Consider the following 22,473-nt stretch of genomic DNA (forward strand, 5'->3'; position numbering starts at 1 on the left):
CAGTGCACAAAGAGCACCATATTTCGAACATGCTATTGCCCGCACAGACAAGTAAAACTGTGTTGATTACAAATACTAATTTTGAAAGGTCAGTAGGAACGAAACAAGATTTTGCAAATGACACCACTCTATGCAAGTACACAATCACTGAAATATAATTTGGTGGATATAGCAAATGGGGTATATACATGTCTATTTACCTACATAAATATGTACCTATAACTTGGGAATCTAGAACGGAAAGGCAATAATTCATAATTGTGCATTTAAGCATCTTTATTTCAAATAAAAAAGACAAAGAACTCTCTATATTTTAGGCCCAACTCTTATCCTTTAACCCGCTTGTCTCAACACGCCTAGACCTTGTATTGCCTACAAAAAATCCCCGTATCTTTCTTCCAATTTCCAACATCTAATACATTCCAACATCAATACATCCAGTAAATTCCGATACATTCGTCGTCCTGTATAGAATTTCCCCAAAGCGGGATCAACTCCACCGATCAAATTAACAAGCACAACAACGGAGCAATATTAAAGCTGCTAAAGTGGATCCAACTTCCGAGAACCATACACTCTTAAAAATAAAACACAGATCATTCAGTTTTATCGGCAATTTGAACGCTATGTTCCCAAATCTGAGTGGTATTTAACGTAATAAAGTTTTAATTCACTACCCAATGCGAATAGGTTACTGATACGTTTTTTTCCCGACATGCTTCTGCTGGTCAAGAATTCATAAAATTATAACAACAACACCTTCATATCATAAGAACTATGGAAGGTGTAAAAAAGAAAAGAAGGTACGACAACCCAGCGTTTTTTATCACCAATCTGACCCAGCTACCCCAGCTTGTCCTCCTGCTATAGAAATATTAAAGCGAAACTTTTTATTTCTCACTGGTGCAGTCAATCGCTACGCCAGAACACACTGTAGGAAAGCCCACTTCCGCAACGAGCGCCTTTACAAAAAGGCTTGCAGTGGTCTGTACCGGGCCTTAGTCCCTCGAGGTTTGAATTGGACGTCTATTCGATTGCGCCATTCTTACATGAACTCTTAAGTTTGGACTTTCGACGTGGTTTTCCACTCAGATTGCACTGAAGCAAGCTTCTCGTTTTAGCCGCCATTCTGCTCAGAAAGAAGCTTTGGGTTTTTGTGTTAGGTCGTCCAAAGCCCAACATTCAGAGACCAAGCACTTCGTCACAGTGCGGGAGTTACGACAGACTTTTTCTTCTGGGCTAAACACATCCGGTACGCCATCACATAGAGAACTGTGTTGTGTAATGTACATTTTAAACACGAGGCATACAAGATCACTGGGCACTTTCTACAAAACGGCAAAGGGCATAGTGCAGCAAAGTTTGAATAACGGCATGACCAAGCTAAAGTATTGTGCGTAGAAAGATGAAAACACTTCCGCATCTTGAAGGCCACTTGAACATAGATGCGAAAACATTAGATGTGCATGAGTAGATGTGATAGAACATTTTAGACGTATCTCATGGCTTACGTGCCTAAGTGACATGTATACAACCCATTTCTCTACATAATAATAACACAAGTAATAAAGAAATGCTGTACTCTGTTGTACCTAAATGGAGTGCACGTAAATACCAAACACTTTATCACTTGTGTTCAGGTGTAATATATTTGGGTACTTAATCGAGCATGATAGAAAGTCAGTACTTTGTCGTCTTATAATGGAATACTTATGACTTTGGCTAAACAAAAGCATACAAATGTGGTAAAGCGACTCGCTTCAAACACAGATGGCACTTTCAGGGCACTCAAAAAAGCCCTCAATGAACCTTAGTGAGGGCCTCTAACCTTTGTGCGGAAGGTACACATATTCATTACCTGTTAACAACTAAAACTGAGGCTCATTTCACTTCTTTTTCTCACTTATTTTGACGCACTTGTAGCTCCCCGTAATAATTGCGCATGCTCCACTATACTGTCTTCTTACCCTCTTCTAGAAGCAAATGAGAGAAGAGGCTTAACATTCTTCGGTCAATTATTCAGCTGGCAACCGTAGGTGGGGTTGCAACCGTAGCTGGGGTAGTTATGGTGGAGGACTCAGGATATTGGCCAAGTGTACGAAAATTCTATTCAGCTAAACAGCGCCAGATGGATAAAACAACGCGTATTTGTCATCCATACTACAAATTTTGTTTTCACCTTTAGCTGGATGCCTTAGGATGGTAGGAATGCACTTTGTGGTGTCGTGTCCCAATATAACGTTTTGGAATTTTAAGAAACTTATACGTCTTTATGTACAAAATGATTGCAGCAATGATAAATGTGACATATCACTCTTATCCTCCATATGCACCTATTAAAATTGAGCGGCGTTTTTTATGTTTCCGTTTTTCACATATATCTTTATCAATGCCTTCGTCTGCACGTCCTCTTTAGCCACTGAATACTTGCTAAATATATATGAGACAAAAAAACGTTCCTGGAGGCACTGCAAGTAGTATGTTCAAGGTGTTGTATGAAGAGCCGCTGATACCGCCTTATCAATATACTAATTTGGACGCAGCCACATTGAAACCAGGGGTATAAATTCATCCACCCACCCGAAAAATATTTACAACGCGGAAAACCCTAATAACTGAACAGGACGCCGATATCCTAACTTCATTCCCGCGTATTGAAGACGAAAACGATAACATTATTTTTGGAGATGGTAGGGACACCTTCTATACACCATTTGGCTAAATAACTGAGCAGTTTTTTTACTAAGGCGCTTTTTGTTACCCGGGTGCAGCTTCAGAGCATAAGCTTGAACCTTCGTTAATGAACCTTCGATGAACCTTCGTTAACAACTCGTACATCACGGCTGGAAATTTCTTTAAAGTACTCTCGAACGGCGGGAAACGGCTTGATATGGCACTGACATGTCGTGTTTCTTGAAATAAACGTAAAACGCCAAGTGTCATCTCAGTTTATATCTAGACTGAACGCGTCAGTAAGTTTCTAAACTTTGGCCATTTTTGGTGCTTTCATCCTAATCAATATTCTTTGCGGGATACATTTTTTTAAAAGTGTGAGATTTTTTTCTACGTGACAGGTGGAATCGCTAAAACGCTTGTGCATAACCGCAATTTCAATTTCAATTACCTACTCCTAAGAACTCTCAAAACACACTCTTTACGAACATGTTGGAGACAAAAGGGACGGGCTTAGACTTCAGAACACCGCAGATGCCTTGTTTTTCAGATCACGCTTTGGTGAGGACAGATTAGGCTTTACGTCCGAAAGCTTTGTTATCGACAAGCGTTTTACCTACTGTACTCAAAAACGACGAATTCTTTCACGTGGACATATTCAATATGTAGCCAGCTGGCGCTCCCGTGAAGAGAAACTTCAGTATCGCACTTCCACGACATTCCAGATGCACAGGTCACCGAAAAATTCAAATGGCTGAGAGCGACACAACCAATACTTCTATACTTTTAGATACTCTTTACAGCCTTGTGCAGTCATTGTTTCGTGTAATAACGCTCAATACTTTCTAAACGGTAGGGTCTCTTCGTTACAGCACGGAGTTCGAAATGGCCGAAGACCTAGTGATGCAGGTGCGCATGGCCAGCCCCCGTGCCGCCCGCGCGGATCATAAGGACGGGGGCTCGTTTGGTGACGTGGGCAGCAGGGCTTCGTGGCGGACGCTGCGGCACATGTTGCTCGTGAAGAGGCAGTAGATAAGCGGATTGGCAACGCTGTTCAGTGGAGCCAAGCTCTGGACGAATGTGGAAATGGCGATTCCGGCCTGCGTCTGCGGTGTGCCGCCGTACACCTGGAGGAGGTCGTACACGAAGTACGGACTCCAGCAGAGCACGAACGCTGCGGAGAAAAGTAGGTGTCGAAAGAAATGTTACGATATTTACGCGATGAAATTCCCTGAACGGCGTTGGAGCACGATAAAGACTTTAGTAATTGTCATAAAGCGCGTAACGTTTCAAGCAATTTTGAGTATTCCTAACGCGTATTTGGAAATTGCTGATACAATTCCTCGAGAAAATCTTTACGGCCCTTTTCGACATGGACGTTAGTTTTTCAACAAAAATAGTTTTCTCAGGCCTCGGCTTAGGCTTCGTTTTACTGAACAATAATACGCGAAGCAAACGGCGCTTAGCAGGGCTTCGGTTGTGACCGCAAAGTTGTTGCGATAATTTTTTTTTTATTTTTGAAACACGATTTGTGAAAAACGGTAAGAATCTTCTTTGCCTATTAAACAAGATAGTTTTCTGTAGAACGGCGTAAGGTTAATTATTATTCTAAAATTTATTATGCCTTCTGCATTTTTGTCATTTGTGTCCTTTTTGTTGTTTCACCATGTATTTTAATTATATGCAAGGTGTTGCTAAGCCAAGTGTGGTTTCCGTTGTCAGCTCCTATTGGCACACCTCGGCGAAATCACCAAGTATGGACGAGCATTCACCCTCAGCGGATCAATCGTGACACCATAGCAACGACGCAGAGCTAGCTCTTCTCGGGATTGTGGGGAAACAGTAAATTTAGAACGAAGCTTCAAGTAAAATAGTTTAAAGGCAGGACAAAAAAGGGGGCACACAAGGAAAGTGCATGATATGTGACCCGGCAAAGCGCTTGCGTCTGCACTCTGGCACTTCTCCAAAGCACTGCATAAATTAGAAACTTTATTTTCTGATTGTTTTGTGCCGGCGTCCTTACAGTATGAAGTTGTGTTTTTTTTTTCATTTTACAGTTGGTATACTGCTTCGTTTGATGTTCCGGTTACAGAATACCCCCAACTGCAATGCCTCCAGGCGAATGTAGGTACAGAGTGCAGAAAAACATTATGTGATCCATCGGCGCTAAGTGTATTGTTAACCCTTTTTGCGCCACTTTTTTTTAAGCAAAGTGCTTCATATTTCCGAACACTGCGAGTATAGGGCCACCACTAGTTTTATAATCGTACACCAGGCACAATAATATTCAACCGCCACTCATCGTCAAACTCTCATTGGCTGCTTAGAATGTTCAGATCAGTCAATGTTTTTTTTCTGGTTTATGAGTCGTTAACGCTTCCAATTACTGTAGTTTTGTTGGAGACTACGAGAAATTCCTCTGTCAAGAAAACTGAACATTGCTCCACAACGACCTTTTAGCAGCACATTCCACTGCATTTGCAGTAGAAATGCCGCAGCCCCCCAACCTATAAATGATGTTGAATACAACTGGGAAACATTGCAGCTTGGAATAAAAAAGCTATAGAGAAGCTAAAAAAGAGAGACCTCTCAATATTTAACGTGGCGAAAACGGTACTTTTTTAGAAATGCAAAGATTGTTCGACCATAGCTCAGTAGGCGATGTGTCCTACTCTCATAACGATAGGCTATGGGCACTATGATTACAGTTTCATTTAGAATGCCAAGGCTTAATCAACACGCCCTTTTTAACTGTTTTGGAATACTACGGCACAGATATATTAGAACATTTTTGTCCCTGAACTACCATCATGTAGGCTAGGCTTTATTATGTATACGTGCAGAAGGAACTGACATTTCTACATTTTACGTAGAGCGTGGGTACCTTTTTGAAGCTTTTATCAAGAACTGTATTTTTACATTGAGTATTAGTGGCTATTTGTTGCCCTATTTCATATGTACTTGCTACATTCCCTGTTTTCAGGTTCATAATGGGTACTACGCTTACGGAAAATATTTCTTGCGTAGGCCGATGACTCACGCCTGTTTGATAACCAATCATTTTGCAATCGCAGCAATCGCATAAACGTGCGGTAGTTTTTCTTTGCACTCTTGAAAAATGGTACTCCCCGAGCAGAGAAGCCATCACTTCTTTTTACCGAGAACTCCCAGAGAATTGTAACTTAGTGCACCCCTGCAAACACTCACCTAGTACGATGACCAGCGTCATCTTGACCGTCTTAACCTTGGCTTTCGGAATAACTCCCCTTGAACTCGTCCTCCTCGCATCAATTTCTTTTCCGTGAATGCCTGTAGGGCGAAGTAATGCGGCAAATAAGAGTGTATATACAAGCGAAAGCCAAACTGTTTGGCGCTCAATAGAAGAAACCTGTAAGCGAGGTATATTACTGCAGAAACACTTTACAAATTTTTGGAAAGGAGCGCCCTGGCTAGTTCGTTTTGCTTGTTCGAAGTTATAAAGAGCCCACAAATAAAATAATACGTAAAGGAAGGGACCGACTGAACTGTGCTCGTCGCTCAACCGTCTACTGTAGCTCTGTCTCAGTCAAAATGGTCATATTTACGTTTGTTTTAAAAAAAACCCGACAACCTTTTTTTTTAACTTTTTTCGAAATCCTATTATTTCATAGAACAGTCAACCTACACACCCAGTACATAGATTACGAAGGCGCGATGTAGGTAAGCCAAAAATGACGACTTTATGCCCATTAGATAACTAAGAAACTTGCTGAAAAGATTTTCGGCTTTGCTTTCCTGGCTTTATATTAAAAGTGGCTACCGGATGAGGTATTTGCTGCAACTGAAGGAAATCCGGCCAAGAGCCGCTACATCGCTGTAGTGAATTCCTTTGAGGTCGGGCAACGGCAAAGATTTTTCTTTCTTTCACAGTGTTGCCGTTGCCCGACCTAAAATGAATTCACTACAGCGATGTAGCGGCTCTTGGCCGGATTTCCTTCAGTTGCAGCAAATACCTCATCCGGTAGCCACTTTTAATATAAAGCCAGGAAAGCAAAGCCGAAACAGCAGACGTATCGCGCATAGCCCCCATGTGCTGGCGATAACTGTAGCTTTCGCTGGGCTTCCAGGCGCGAAGGAAAGAGTGAAACCGTTTATCGGAATTTTTCCTTCAACTCTTCCTTCGAATATATCTTCCCTCGATTATGTTTCTAATGAAGGTGTTTATGGCTCCAACAAAATAAATCCCGGCCATTGGCCGCTTCATCGCTGTAATGACGTAATTTCAGAGGTCGACGAAAGCCAGAACCGGGAAGGAGAGAAACATCTTTCGACCAAGTTTCAAAGTTATCTCTTCGGCATATAGCTGATTCTGAGGTTTAACGCGCAGACGCTACACAGGCAATAAGGCGCGAAATAGTTGGGGGCTCCGGAAACATTTATACCACATGGGGATCTTTAACATGCACAAAATCTCGAACAAACGGGGGTTTTCGCTTTTTGCCTGCATGAGAAAAGTGGCCGCGGTGGCTGGAAATTGATCCAGCGCCCTCGGACTCAGCAGAACGCCTTATACTCTTAGCCACCGCGACGGGTGATGGGCATATCGTCGGATTTTCTGGCTGAGGTTCTGTGCGACCCGCTCATCTAACTATTGGGTGTGTAGGTTGACTGCGGTATGCAAGCAGTTAGAATTTCAAAAAAAGTTGAAAAAAGTGATTGATGGTCCTTTCACTCGACATTCATTAACTATATTCTCTAAGCAACGGCGCAAACGAGAAACCAATCTTACAATCAGCAAAAAAGAGAAATCGTATCTAACGCCCATCTATATGCTATAGATAATGAATAACAAAAATGGCTCATTCGTAGCATGTTTTCATTGCAATAACCCGTGGCCCCAACCCTTTATATGTTTCTGGAAGCCTGCATCGGCTTTCCCATACGCCGCCTCTGGCAGCCCCTTTTGTTGTCGAGGTGACTTCGATATAAACAGCGATCATTGTTTTTTTATTTTAAATATCCTTTCATCCTTTTATTTTGAATTTAATGGTGACAAACCTTTCAGTGACTTGCTCCGCTTCCAGATGGTGTATACAATGACGATGTAGCAGGCAGCAATCATCACTGCGGGCACAAAGAAGAGCGAGACGGCGACGAGTGTCATGTAGATCTGCCACTGCCAGAGGTCCAGCTCTATCCAGCATTGAAAACGGCCATGGATGAGCGCCTCGCCATTCAGGAACACGGAAGGCAGTGACATCGCCACCGACGCGGCCCACGCAAGCGCAACCAGCCACCGGGCACGCCGCCCTGCGGATATACAAACGAGACTTGTTGCTCAAACACATACACTTTGGTTGCATTGTGCTCCTGCTGGACAATAGCCAAGTTCCTTTTGAGTGATCAAAAAACTTAAAAAGTGGTTTCCGCTGTATGCGGTACAACGAAATGTATTGGTGTGAGTTTGATACGATTGGCGGAGTACCGAAGCAGTGGAAGACCCCAGCAACTTACTCATTGAAAAACACTAACTGGAACAAAGCTTGACATTTACAAAGCTCAGAAGAGCGGCGAGAATGTGCCTGATCCTCGGAGAATATAGCTGCGTAAGCGTTACTAGCCACTAGATGCTACATTTGCATCTAAGGGGCAGGGTTAGGCGCGTGGTTTTCCGTGTTCATGGAATTTGCTGTCGCATCTTAGACGGCTGCATTGTAGTATCCTACACCGATACCTATTTCTTGCAACGTTGTTTAGCTAGAGCGTTGCTCTAAAGATCCGCTACAGAGGTAGTATTTCAGGTCGACGTTGCGCCAATACCCAGTGATTTTATTTTGTATTTTCTGCTAAAACGGCACTAGAACAGGAAAATAAAAGTCTCATAAACTTCTAAAAACTGCAAAATGCAAGTACAGGCAAATGCAAATACAAACAGCAGGCAAATGTTTCACCGAAATACAAGAAATAAGGTGACACCTTCACAAAATTTTATAAAGCATAGTCGAAGCTTGTCGTGTTTTTTCATATCAGATAAAAGCCCTCACCGTCCCAACATTGTTCTTTCTTGAAGTCTTTAAATTCTTCCAATTAGTAGCGCGAAGTCCGAATGGACGCAAGAGGGGCGACAACGTCATTTGCTTGTTTATCATAGTCGTTCTCAAAACTCATTTTTCTAATAAGGCATCTAAAATTCTAGTTGATGTTGGTTACATCTGGTTCCTTCGTCGAAATATTTGCATTCAGTAAACCGCACTCAAATTAATTCTTCAAAAAATAACTCAGGACTTACAACTTCCGGAGAAGTTCATGGGTCTTGTAATGGCGTCGTATCGGTCAATGCTAAGGGCCACCAGTACATAAGTAGAGGAGTACGTCACCAACACCTGAATATAGGAAAAAAAGCACAAAGACAACAGAAAGTCAGCTCAACCTTTTTGTTATTGCACCCACTGGAAAACATACTTGAAATTTCAACAAGCCTTTCGAAGCCTAAGCTATTTTTAAGTATTGGTGCCTAGCCAACGATCGAATTGCATATCTATGCTTGTACGGGGCCTCTACGAGTTATAAAAAGATTGCTAAAATATAGCAACAGATTCAGATACACACCGTGCTGCAATAATGTTTTGCTACGCGAGCAAATATTTACGCAAAAAGAACGATTTGTCAAAACTTTCGCAGCGCAGTCGCGGCTATTTTGCAATTCAATTTGACTTTTTGCACCATGTATTTGCCATTTCCTATCGCCAAATATTCGATACTGGGTTTTTAACAGTTCCAAAGCCCAGTTCACAAGTTAAATTGGGTCAGACAGATAAAATTCATTTCAAAATGTCTGGTGTTGGAGGGAGTGACACGGAATTAAAAATGTCTGGAGCCAGAATAGAACTGTAATCAGTAAGATTAATTATGCAATTCCCCTCTAGAAAATAGGCTTTTTACAAATACATAGCATCAGAAGTAGATGGCCGATACCTTTGTGGATCACATGATGATTACGTGGTTTACATAGCATATAATGAGACTCGGTGGATGTCACGGTACGTTCCATTGTTTTGCCGTCAGTATATGCAGAGCAATCGCAAGAACGATGCTGATGGTGGCCGTGCTGGTAGTAGTAGTGTTAATATTTTTCCTGAGCATATTCACCCTTTATTTGGGCTACTGCAAATGAATTCAGTAAGAGTACCAACAGGAGCACAGTTCACTGTAATTTTTCGATATATTTAAATAAATAGCATGCCGCCATGACGTAGCCTTTGGTTCTGTTTATTTGATAAAAGATACGGTTTCTGAACGAAACAAGTACCAAAAGGACTTTTTTTCTTCGTTGTGACCACTGAACCAACCAGTGGGCCACGGTTTTACTTCTTGGACATCCCTTCTCTAATTGAGCACATGGCCCCGCACTCTTGGATATGACATCAGTATATATCTAGAGAGAACTTTGTGGTCCTCTTCTCTCACCTGAGCGAATTTCACAATCTTGCAACCCAGGTTGCCTCCATACCAGTCTACGGTACTCTTCCAGATAATATCCGTCAAGACGCTGACAAGCCCAACGCCGAGGTCTGAAAGAAATAAACGTCCAGAACAAGTACCCCCGCTGCCTATTTAGGACGTTGAGTTCTGCAAGGTCGGTACTTTTATAGTCTAATATTTGCAATAAGCCTTACGCACTGTACAATTTTTAAAACTAAGGGCTGCTTACGCCACAATTATGGCTGCGTTCCCTGTGCTTGTGCAATTTTGTTTTCGCGTGTGTTCCAGCACCAAGCACAATGCCGTAATTGCGACAATTCTTACTACAATAGGGGACTTGTAACGTAAAAGAAATCTTGTAACAATCCCACTTCACATATTAGTGGCACCGGCAATGGTATATGGCACAATCATGGAATAAGGCATGCGATACTCGGTATGTCGAAGCCGACATACTGTTTCTTCACTACTTTGTATGAAAATTTTGAACATTTGGGACAAGTGACAAAACGAGCATTTCATCTTCGTATGTTTCAGGTAACCTTCGACATTTCTGTCGAAATGGCCAGGGCTAAACGCCAACTTTGTGGCTGTCTCCGTGCGGTGGTTCGTTGCATCTGTTCACCTAATCATAGTTTTTACACTGTCCTGAATACGACTCAAACAAAAAAAAAACATACAGAACTCACGGGCATTATTGACTTACTAGGAGGGGGAAAATGGTAAGGTACCAACATGTCAGAAAAACAACTCTACAGCTTGACTGTAAGCCTGGTATTTTTTTAAAGAGAATGACAGCGTTTTAGCCAACTAATCTTGAGTGTAATTATAAAGCAAAAATTGAGCGCGAAATAGTGATAAATTACAGCCAAAATAAACACATACCAATTACGAGATTGGTACGATAGGAGTGCCTTTTCTCCATAAATGTTTGCCAAATATTGACCTCGTGATAGTTACACCAAAATTTACAAAATTTTGGGGATGAATCTCTTCCGCCTCAATTCGAATAAAATTCCACCGTAGCAGTGTTGCTGTGCATGTAATGTCTCGTTTTGTCTCGAAATAATTATCGCTGGCTTACTTCAATCCAGTTTATTGAACGAATAGATATATAGTAATACAAAAACTGATGCAATTCGTGCATCAATTTCTAATTTTTAACTGCTCTAGTGTACCTGATATTAGCATTTAACAAACTTTTTTTGTATTTTGGACGCCCTTGTCTACAAAAGACTCTAGCCACAGCCTGTTAAAACCATAGGGCCTATGTGGGCTGTTTTTCAAATGTAGAATATTTTCAAATTCACATAGAAACACTCCCTAAAAACGAGCGTTAGAAAAAAGTTATAAATCACTAAAGATATTAGAATATCTGAAAAGTTAAGTCAAGTCTTGGCAGGTCCGCATGTGACCAAACATAATATAATAACATCCTTTATTTAGCTTCTGAAAAAGAAAACAACATTATGGCCGGACATAAAAACGCCACTTTATTGCATTTCTGTATATTTCCAACTTTTATATTAACAACGCCATCTCAATTATCTGCCGCTCTTCTTCAGTGCTGCTAAAATTTGGCCTGTTTTCTACACGGACCAATTGAGCAGAAGTACTAAAATTCACCCCCTATTACGGTGGTTATTTTTCAGTCTAAGTACAACATTACATTTCTACCTGTAATGTACACGGGACCCGTTTTTTGAAACATCTAGAATCGATGTTTTTGTTCGAATAACCACCGGTTCTGTGTACAAGAAATTGCCCCTTGTTGTGTCTGCGCTTGACATAATTGCATGTCTCAATTATTCCGTGAGATCTTAGATAATTACCGCGCTAAAACAACTTCGCAAAGGCAAGAAGATGTTACAGCAAAAGTTAGTCTTTCGAGCACAGAACATCTAACTAGCCATGTGAGAATCGACGTTTGTGTTCGCCGTTTATGCAAAATACTAGTCTAAAAAAAAAATGGAGAAGAAACACACCATAAACCAATACCTGCAATGGCAAGGTGCATGATGAAGAAGTTCATGCGGGACTTGCGACCTTTGGGCAATGCTGCGAGGACAGCGCTGTTACCCAGCACAATGCAGGCGAACAGTATCCAAAGGAAGGTTAATGTCTCGACCTGAAATGTCATAAAAGAGGGAATTGTGTTAAGCAGACCAAGTTCTAGTTTTGTGTACCTTAGGGAGAAGTAGTCGCAAATTATGCCGTACGTACTGTTTTTAAAGAGTAGAGCTAGAATGAAAACACCGTGACTTTTGCAATATCCAAAGCATCACCTTGTAAAACAGTAACTTAAAAAGGCAAGTGTCTATAGCTGTACATTTCGTTTAAAATAAAGGCCCCACCTATACGGTAAACCTTTGTTATGTTACATGCCCATCTTAACGGCTCCGCAGGAACATTCGTGTCGGTGAAAGGGAAATAGATGCATTATGAACACGGTTAAAGGAAATAAATTTAGAATAACGGAAGGTGTTCTTCTATGAAGCGTCTCGTGGTATATAAAGAAACGAGCTTTGTGTAAACATTTTAGATGATCTCGCGCATTCACTTAAAACATAAACATAAACACTTTACAACAGGCTCAATTTTGTTACAGTTCATGCAGTGCAAGGAAATAACAGAAGATGTTACAAATATTATTATTACATGTACAGAGCAGAGGCTAGGAATTCAGAAATACCAATAAAAAACTACAGCTTCTAAAAAAATTTGCTATGAAGCCCATTCAAACCACAGAAAATCCAAACCTCGACATTTTCTCTACGTACTGACTGAGGAAAACAGCAATCTTTGAAACCCTTTACACTGCAGGATATTCTTCAAATTATCCACCAAAACTGATATTAGGTGTTAATCAGCGTAAAGAAAGCGTCAATTTTAACAAACACGGAAAGCAAGTTTTGGTTTATCTGGTGCCAAAGCCAACGTAAACGCCTTTATTTATTCTCATTTCTAGCAACCCGCGCAAAAACCGTATTCACCTGCGACGAAACGGGCGGCGCAGTTGTTGAACACTGCGTGTCGTTTTGCATTGATGATGGAGTTTTATGTCGGTAGCCCCAGCAGTGTACGCTCTGGTGGATCTTAGCTTGAGCAACCAAAAATTCTCTTTTGATTTGTGGGGGCGGGGCGGGAATCTCTGAATCTGTGGCGAATAAATTTTAGCGTGCGGGAGGCATTATGAATAGCAGGCTCACCCTGAGTTTACACCTAAAATGAGAGTAGACATATACGACGAGTGTTTGATATCTTAAGGGAGCACTGACACGGCGTTAATATTATTGCACAGTTCGCTTCCTTCGCTCAACAAAATACCGTGGCTGAAATATGAGCGCCCTGCGACGCGAAGAACATAGTTCAATTGGATCTCATTTATCGCGCCGACGGAGCAGCGCGCGGAGTGGCACTTAGCAAATGGACATCAGCGTGACATCACTCCAGGAGAGGAAAAGGAAGTGACGCGACAGCGCTCGTCAAAAACTCGTGACGTGACTTCACGCGCGCTGCCCCCCGAGCGGCGAGCGAGCGCAACACCCTCTCAAGCGGGCGCCGGTGACGTCCGCCCAAAGCGGCGAGGTCAGGCAGGGAGTCTGTCATATGCGCCGTTCGGGATGACAGCGCGGGAATTTGAAACGAACGATTTTCAGGCCGTTCAATGAAATTAACAATCGCGCGCTGAAGCATTTGAAATGCTGTTTCAGGTTCGCCAGACCATTAAGCATCGATAAAAGCAATAAAAGTGTAACATAAAGTTTTCGTGTCAGTGCTCCTTTAACTAAATTTTGAATTGTTTGAAGTTTAAATAGGCCGTGCTCGGCTTCGCAAAAAATATTGTGTTGGCGTTGAACAACGTTTAACGTCATTGTTATTTTTGACAGCAGCGTTAAAACAGCGCAGATTATTTGAATTAATAAATGTATTATGTGAGCTGGTAATACTGTCCTACCTAACATAATCAGCCACATAAAAATACCCTTTTCCAAACGGAATTTGTTGCAACATTGTTGAGAAACACTAGGAGAATGAGGGGCTGCCAAACGTAATCGGACCCAACGCAGGGTGTAGCCCCACTCCAAATAAATTGTCGATGTGCAAAAAACTTCTCCTTTTCCACTGTGCAATCCTCAAAATATACTCCACAGGTGAACACACTTACTGTTATAGGCATGTTCTATATTTTTAAATAGTTGTCGATGTATGTACGCACAAACTTAAAATAGAACATCGAGCGATATCCTCTGCGGTGCATTACAAGAACCTAAAAAGTTGGAGACAAAAGATTCCTTTCTCTACACGAACCAAGTCGGTTGCAGATACCCTGTCAAACTTTTTTTAATATCTCAACTTAATCCTTTCCAATGTTGAAAAGTATTTTTGTCATACACCAGAAACTTTGATCTCCATACTGCACATAAGAATATACTACTAAATTATGCCATATATCCAGGTCCTCCAAGTCAGTCTCTCTTTCGAGTCCGTTGTTGTCATCCAGCGCAAAAGTTTAAAGAAATGCTCCATCATCCAGAAATGGGCCATCTTTTCTTGCTACTGCAGGGAAGAATTACTAGTCTTGTTACTGTTGCTTTTAACGTAAGACACCTTTTTTTTTAAGGCAAGAAAGCTTTTAACGCAAGAAAAGCTATCTTGAGATTTTTTGTCCAGCGTCTCAGCACGATCTGGAAGAACACCCAATTTGTACTTTGGGTAACGGCGAGACACCTCATTATCTTCTTCGTTTAACAATTACGAACCTGTACCCTGAATAAACCGTAGGATCACATAAATACCAACAATTACAAAAAGTGAAGCTAACAAATAAAAATATTCAATCGTATGGTGCATCATTTAAGGACATAATGTGATATCCAAAAAGTTGCCACAAGGGTTTTTGCTCCTACATTTCTGGACTTCAGTGGCCTATTTCGAATACTTCGAAAGAGTCTGAAAAAAGCGGCAAAGAAAAACGTCGCCATTCACAGTGAATGCTTCCACTCTGCCCGGGTCATTTTTTAATCATCCTCAATTGTCTCTTCCCACATAAGTATATTTCGTGCAAACTTATTGTCACCTGAGCGACAGTTTTTACCCACAGGACTGGATACAAGCTTGGCTGCCCTACATGTTTTTTTGCTAGACATTTTCAGCCTTGTTCTCCTGTTTTTTTTTTCAATATTGAACTATTTTGCTATGGTTGAACTTCCTTGTTGTCACGACCCTTTTCTCGAGCATAAAAAAATTCTGACACATAGCATTCTACTTTACTCTGCCGTAGCCCTCCAAGTATAAAACATCACTAATGCTTTCCCCAACTATATTTTTGTGGTACCGGGCGTTCTCTAAACGTTGTCTTGCGTACGCAGAATGGCTTCAAACTAATGTTGATAAATACTTGCAAACGCGGTCATTACCACCACATAATTTGCAACTGCAGCAAGAATTTCCAAAGGGTGTGGGTGGCAGAAAACTACGCTTACATTGCAGCATCTGTCGTTGCACACCACTCGAGGTTTTAAGTGCGAATGCACTTCTTAAGCGAGCCTGAATCGTCCGCCGCCGTCGTCCGCATAGCAACAGCTGCGGGTGCGCGCACTCCTCGTCTTCCTCCTCGTCTTCCCTAGCAACGGGGGGAGATGGGCGCGCGCTACTCTCCTCCTCCTCTCTCCGCTCAGTGACTGCGGGTGTTGGGCGCCTCCTCTCCACTTCGGGCGGGAGAGCTCTCGCTCGCGTAGCGGGCGCTCCGCATTCCGACGCGTGAGGGCGCTCGTGTAGCCCTCGCCGTAACGGCGGGCGCTACTCTCCTCCTCCTCTCTCCGCTCAGTGACTGCGGGTGTTGGGCGCCTCCTCTCCACTCCAAAATCACGATATCCACCGTAATCGCGCAATCAACAACCGTGCATTCGCACTTACACACTCTCCCCCTCGGGGAAGTGCGAGGGAATTTTTTTCTCGTTTATTTAAATACAGGACGCCGGATATATATTTTATAGTGGAGCTGTTTCGGGTTCAGTTCCTTCAGTGTCTGGCATTGCTCCAAACTCGGAGCAGCAGTGTGGAGAGCAGGAGAAAACGATAGGCGAATAAGTGGGACGGAAAGTAGCGGAAGGGAAGGAGCCGACGGGCAGGGGCGAAGAGCGCGCTGCTCAAGAAACATAGCTACTGCCCAGTAACTCTACTCCAAACACTCTACTCCATTGGGACATTTCGTTACTGTTGCCGTTTGACTTAGATTGCCGCTAGGGGTTCTGCAGGCGACAGGTTTTGTATTTTCTGGGCGAATTGTTTTATTATATCAAGCATCCATATATTTTAATATTTTAATAGGGGATAACACTGAAAATACCACTTTTGTTTTTTTTTCTTTTGTTTTCCCTGAGATATGCGTATGTTTTGCTTTGATTTCCACATTGTTTTTGCTATCCTATTGTTCAAAGGGGTTATCAATTACATTTCTGCCATAGGGAGAACGCGGCTGCCACAAGGCAGATATTTTATATCCGCCCAATATAGGATCAAGCGATTTCCTGAAACTTTTTATGAGAGTATACGCTGCTTTTCGAAGACCAGCTGTTATGCTAACCTAGTTTCCGGCTACATATTTTGTTGCAACGCATTTATTAATATCCAAATGCCTATTTTAAACCATATTCATACAGTACCTCGCAATACGAAACTATACGAGAAGTGCGCGATTGTCCGGCCGTGCTTTTATATATAGCTTCTCACTGGGAATCAACCGAAACGGGCCAATGTCCCGTGGCATACTCTTTTTGCAACACGTCCCGTACTAACCGCTTTGATGATCTAGAACTGTCTATGGAATCCAACAAATGTTCGCAGTTACCGCAATCTCACAATTGCACGGAATGAGAAGAGTGACTGTGCGTGGCATTTTTTCGGCTCCCGTACCACCTTCACGAATGCTGGCACGCTCAGCTCTATTTCACGGCCGCTGGATGGAGACAAGGTCCTCGTTTCGCTCGAGCTGCCGCGGCTCTGAAAAGAAACTATGACTGCTGGCATTTATTACGCTAAATTATTTGAACCTATCCTTCAGTACAGTTTAAAAGCAGGCGCATTTTATGCTTTACCAACGTAGTTTGAGTTTTCTAGGGGTAAAGCTGTCTGGCCGTGCAAGGTGATATTGCTCAGAAATCCAAATAATATGAATGAACAAGCATATCTTAAAACAAAAACGTTGTCTTTTAGCAAGACCTTCCCGATGGTTGTGGAAAACAAGAGCGGGGTGGAAAAAAAGTTACTGTGTTTTGTTTAATGTGACAATGAGAGGCTTGCTTAGTTGTACGTTGAAATTGAAGATATGAAACACAAAAACCAGGGCTCGGATGGAGTGTCCCACCAAAAAGACCCACGAAACAATCGTCATAAATATAAAGAGGGTGGTCACAAGAGTGTGTGCATTCTTGGTAAAGTCAAGCAAGCATAAAATTTGCACGTAGGATTTCATTTTCTCACATATGCAGTTACACCCCCCCCCACACATACACAAGCACACGCAAATGATATACCGAAGTTAGAGAAGATAATCCGCCGCGATGGCTCAGTGGTATCGCGTTGTGCTGCTGAGCCCACGGACGCGGGTTCGATTCCCGGCCGCGAAGGTCGCTTTTCTGATATAGGCGCAAAGCGAAAACGCCTGTGTTCGAGATTTCGGCGCACGCTGAAGATCCCAGATGGTCAAAATTAAGCAGGAGCCGTCCACTACAGCGCGCCTCATCGCCTGTGCAGCTTCGGCACGTTCGGCGTGACAATAAATGGGAACACAGTAGTTCTCGTTCCTCATGGCCATTTATATATATATATATTTTTTTAAATAATCAGGTTTCTCAGCCTTCAGCGGCTTTTGGTATTTAATGTCCGAAGAGACCGCGTTGACCACAAAGCAGCAGTATTCAATGGCGTAAAATTGTTCCGTGTTCGTAAAAATACTCAATTGAAGGAAAGCGTGCAGTGCCTTCCTAAGACTTGGTGGTGTAAATACGTCTCTTATTTGTCGACGCACTCGCGAATGCTTCGCTTTCCATCGACTCTGGTTAGCCAGTTTCATATTTGAACCAGTTACTGTGACCGGTGATAATAACGAACAGCATCAATATTCGGTTAAAAAACGCACTTTCCTACCCGAACATTGGCGGTGATGCGCAGTGATTGCACGGTACGATTGAAATAGCTTGACGGGGAGTATCAGTTTCTGTGCCCTTAACAAAGGCAGGCTTAGCTAGCCACATGCGCTAGCTGCCAGGCTGTTCAAACTAGTACGCACATCTGTGGAGAAATCCCTAGAATCCCCGCCACGATGGCCCAATGGCTGTGGCGTCGTTCTGCTGAGCCCAAGGACGATGGTTCCAATCCCGGCCGCGACGGCCGCAATTCTGATGGAGGCGAAAAGCGAAAACGCCTGTGTTCGAGATTTCAGCGCATGTTGAAGATCTCCAGGTGGTCAAAATTATACAGGAGCCGTGCACTACAGCACGCCTGATCACCTGTGTAGCTTCGGAGCGTTAACCATCACAATCAATCGAAACAGTAGTTTTCGTTCCTCATAGACATTTATAAATTTTTTTTAAATAATGAGGAAACAATTGCAGGCTTTTTGTGACGCCATGTTTTTACGCCTCGAAGACTGCCAGCTTGAGTGGGCGGCCAGAAGTAGGAACCCATACAACCCAGCCTTCGCATATGTAAAATATTCCTAAGAAAACTGCTGAAGCCACTGCTTGAAACTGGACTGGTGATGTCTTCAAAACGCCTTTACGACCACCCCTCCAATTAAGTGAACCTTTTCATCCCCTTTTGCATGCTGTCTGCGTCCCCCTAAGCCACCCCACAAAGTTCTACTGCTTGTAAGATCCACTCATGTACCCTCTTTCAAACTGTGCTACACGGACACTATCATTTGACAGTTGACTACTTTTTTACAAAAGTGCTCGGTATAAGACGATGCGCCACACGATGAACAATCCGACCGAATGCCTCCGGAAGTAGCTTAAAGAGGTATTACTGAAGAGAAAATTATCGCAAGCGTGGAGGTCCTTTTAAATGTTGCCTAATTTTTACCCGTTAACAATTTGCAGCAGATGATCGCCGATGAAATATCTTGCTTCTTAATTTTCGGTAATCACCGAAGAAATTACGAAAAGAAATCCCAGGGGCATTAGCAAAATTTAAAAAAACGCGAATGAAGGAAGAAGACGCAAAATATGGGTACAAATGTAAAACACGCTGTAAAAAGTTGGCGGCACATCACAGAATCGAACATTTGTCAGTTTTACATCGCAAGTAACAAAGAGGCTGTGGTCCTCCCTGTTCATTTTTTTTAATGAGAACGCAGTGTGTGAAATATCAACAGAAGAATGTTTAAACCCTGTTCTAATCAAAACAACGCCATGACGCGACAAGCGTCACATGCACAATCTCTGAAAAACGCTGAAGAAATGAGCCGCCTCGAGAGGGACGTTTTTGTTACGCTGCACGCTGCTATGTCGCGATGCCACGAAAAGTAACGCAGCACTCTGACCGATAACACTTAAAAACTGACTCTGTGACTACTTTGAAAGTGTCGGTCACTTTTGAACACTCACGAGTCACCGCATAATTTAAAAAAATACGATGTAATCAATTACGGCCGTTGGTCTACGCGGGTAGCAGCGCTTCGAAGCCGCTTCCGCGGCCGGCCGTCGCCGCGGTTCTTTCACCGATGACCAGCGCCAAGGCCGACGGTGCGGCGGAAAAGCAAACTACCCCTGTCCCCAACGGAGAGGCGCATTCCGCTGGGCGAACCTTGCTCCCATCGGGGGGCCGTGTTATTGTAACAGGAGCAAGTTTTAGAGCACTGGAAAAAAAATCGTAAAAACTTCGTGAGCCCTCATTCAATCCAAAAGTTCGAATTTGCTATTCATATTGAAGGTTAGGCGGCGGAAACACTGCGGTTGCGAATGTAGATGTGCCTAATGTTTTACTGCGAACAGTTCTAAACAAGTTGTCTCGTATTGTTCTACCAGGGAGAGGATTTTATTCACGAATTTTTGCTTCTTTTCCAGTGTGAGAAAACCCGGAAGCTGTTAGAAACTTTTGGTCTGTTCGAAACCCTCTCTTCCTTTTAGAAGCGGTGAACTGAGAAATTTCGCCAGCAGATGCTGCGGTGGCGTCATTACGACCGGCTTGGCATCCGAAGCCGATCATTACGGCTCCAAGCGCCACGGTTCTTTATCTTGCTGCACTCATCGCGGTCATCCGCGCTGAGGTTTGTGCTGGTCGGTTGAGCAAGACCGTGACTGCAGCGAAAAAGTGGATGCAGGAAAAAATGAATGACACACGCAGAGCTGCGTCTGCAACCCATTGTTATTCTGCGTGCCCCTTGTTTCCGCTTCAGGCACCGCCTTTTCTTAGGGGGGGGGGGTGCTTAGTGGATCCTTGAAAAACTTTTTATTGTCGCCGTAGCAAACGCTCAGATATGCCTTGGATGATTATTATCGGAAGTGCTAAGTTAAGTAGGTCACAAAAACTGGGTAACGATGCGCAAAGAAGGCGACAAATTTTGCAGCCACACATGATAAGTTTCATGAATCTGTGACCAAACAATGTATTCGGAAGGTGCGCTTGAAAATTTTTTTATTACAACTCTCCTCAACTGCCAGTCACAGTGAAAAAGGCGAACACGCAGACCAACGAAGCGCGATAATTACGTCCACCGCTTTGACATTCCAGGCTCATTATGTTGCCTTTTCTTCTTAGTAACACCCAAAACACCTATTGCAGTGAAACGGTTGAATACCACACCTTTGTTTTTTAGCGTGAGCTACACGGACCGAGGTTGAGCAGTTTCGTGGTGCCCTTGGAGAGCCGTGGTGCGCATGGTTGAGGAGCAGTGCCATGGCGCACCGCTGGCGCACCGTACCCGCCGCCGTCGCGACTGAATTGGATTGCATGGAATTGAATTGGACTGGATTGAAAATCGTTTTAGCAGCACTAAGCTTGATAATCAGCTAATCCCAGACAACCAGAAAACCTAAGAATAACAAGCTGAACCTTATCTCACGCTACGTATATCCTGGCATACCCTAGTTAAGCCACTGCTATTTTTTAGTCAAATGTATGGGGACAATTCACCTCTTTCGAAGGAGAACTTCGAGGTGGGCCGGTGCAATCTTGAAACAGTAATTCCGCAATGTGTTGATGTTTTTATAGTCAGCGAATATTACATACAGAGCCTTACTGATGACATTGTCCGTAAAAACGGGCAACCAGCATGAAGGGCGCATAAAAGACCTCTAAATAGCGTTGCGAAGTGCATAAAAGCTGAACCTTTGGCTTTGTCCTAGCACTTCAAGCGCTGTGGATGATACGAGCTGAAGATATTGTAGAAAAATCAACTGAGATACAGTTGTCAGGGCCCACGCACTTTGACATACGCTCAGCCTTTGTCACCCGTAAGCCGAACGTCATACTTTTATTTTAAAAGCCAACGCGCATGCTACGTCTATTACTTGCTGCGTGGCACTGCTTTTCTGTGAGCCATAATGATGGCAAAACGTTAGGCCAAACTGTGGACCCACAAAACCAGAAATGCTTGCTCAGGAAAATAATTGAACATTTCCAGTAATGGCAAGAGGCCAGCCCGAGTTTCTTGAATCCTGCGCTTTTGTGGGGAACAGGTTTCCCTGAGGCCGGGTCGTGCAGGAAAGGCATAGGCATCCCATCTCGTACTCGGTCACTGCTTTATAAAGCCGCACCAACGGAGAGCCCCTGAGCCATCTTTCTACGCAGTTGTACCCCCTTTCACGTATTTGTAAAGTGATTTTCAGCATTAATCCAGATCTGGCGGGCGGCGATAAGTTTTAGCTAGCTCGGCGTGTGCTGATTCATGCGCGCTCTTTGCCCACCGTCGCGCGGTACCAGGCGTATCGGTTGCAACTCCAGAGGAATCTCTGTGCTTTTCAGCGTTATTAGACAGTTTCGACTCACCGTTTTTCACGGTCCGCTGCTGTTGTTTAGCAAGCAGGAGCACCATTACGCATGCGCGGTGCGCTCGAGCGCAAGCGGCGTTACCGGAGCGGGGCCCGTAGTCTGGAGAGCTTTAGTTTGGCGTTTTTAGGCTCCGCTCAGCTCCGGGTAAAACCGCTAAGCTTCAGTGGAGCGGCGAGTGATTTTCTCGTTTTAGTTACCAACGATGCGCAGCGGACAGAACTTTTCAGACTAGCAGCGCCGTCTGGCAAAGTTTGGCGTAATGAAACAGAACCGAAAACCATTTCGTTACTGTCACAAGTCGATGCAGAACCCCTTCCCGATTTCCGCGTCAGACAAGCGCCT

General features: G+C 43.3%; 1 protein-coding gene across 1 annotated transcript; it reads right to left on the reverse strand.

Annotated features, from left to right (window-relative positions):
- Positions 1–3,538: 3,538 nt before the first annotated feature.
- Positions 3,539–12,523, reverse strand: LOC144139924 (cardioacceleratory peptide receptor-like). Its single transcript, XM_077672148.1, has 7 exons — positions 12,516–12,523; positions 12,133–12,356; positions 10,120–10,223; positions 8,942–9,035; positions 7,711–7,962; positions 5,881–5,982; positions 3,539–3,847 (listed from the first exon to the last, which is right to left on the reverse strand). Exons 1-7 carry the CDS (start codon positions 12,521–12,523, stop codon positions 3,618–3,620), a joined length of 1,014 nt encoding a protein of 337 aa, XP_077528274.1. The 3' UTR covers positions 3,539–3,617.
- Positions 12,524–22,473: the final 9,950 nt, after the last annotated feature.

The sequence above is a fragment of the Haemaphysalis longicornis genome, unplaced genomic scaffold (genome assembly GCF_048455015.1).
Source record: "Haemaphysalis longicornis isolate Haplotype H1 unplaced genomic scaffold, Haemaphysalis longicornis Haplotype H1 scaffold_5, whole genome shotgun sequence".
Lineage (NCBI taxonomy): Eukaryota > Metazoa > Arthropoda > Arachnida > Ixodida > Ixodidae > Haemaphysalis > Haemaphysalis longicornis.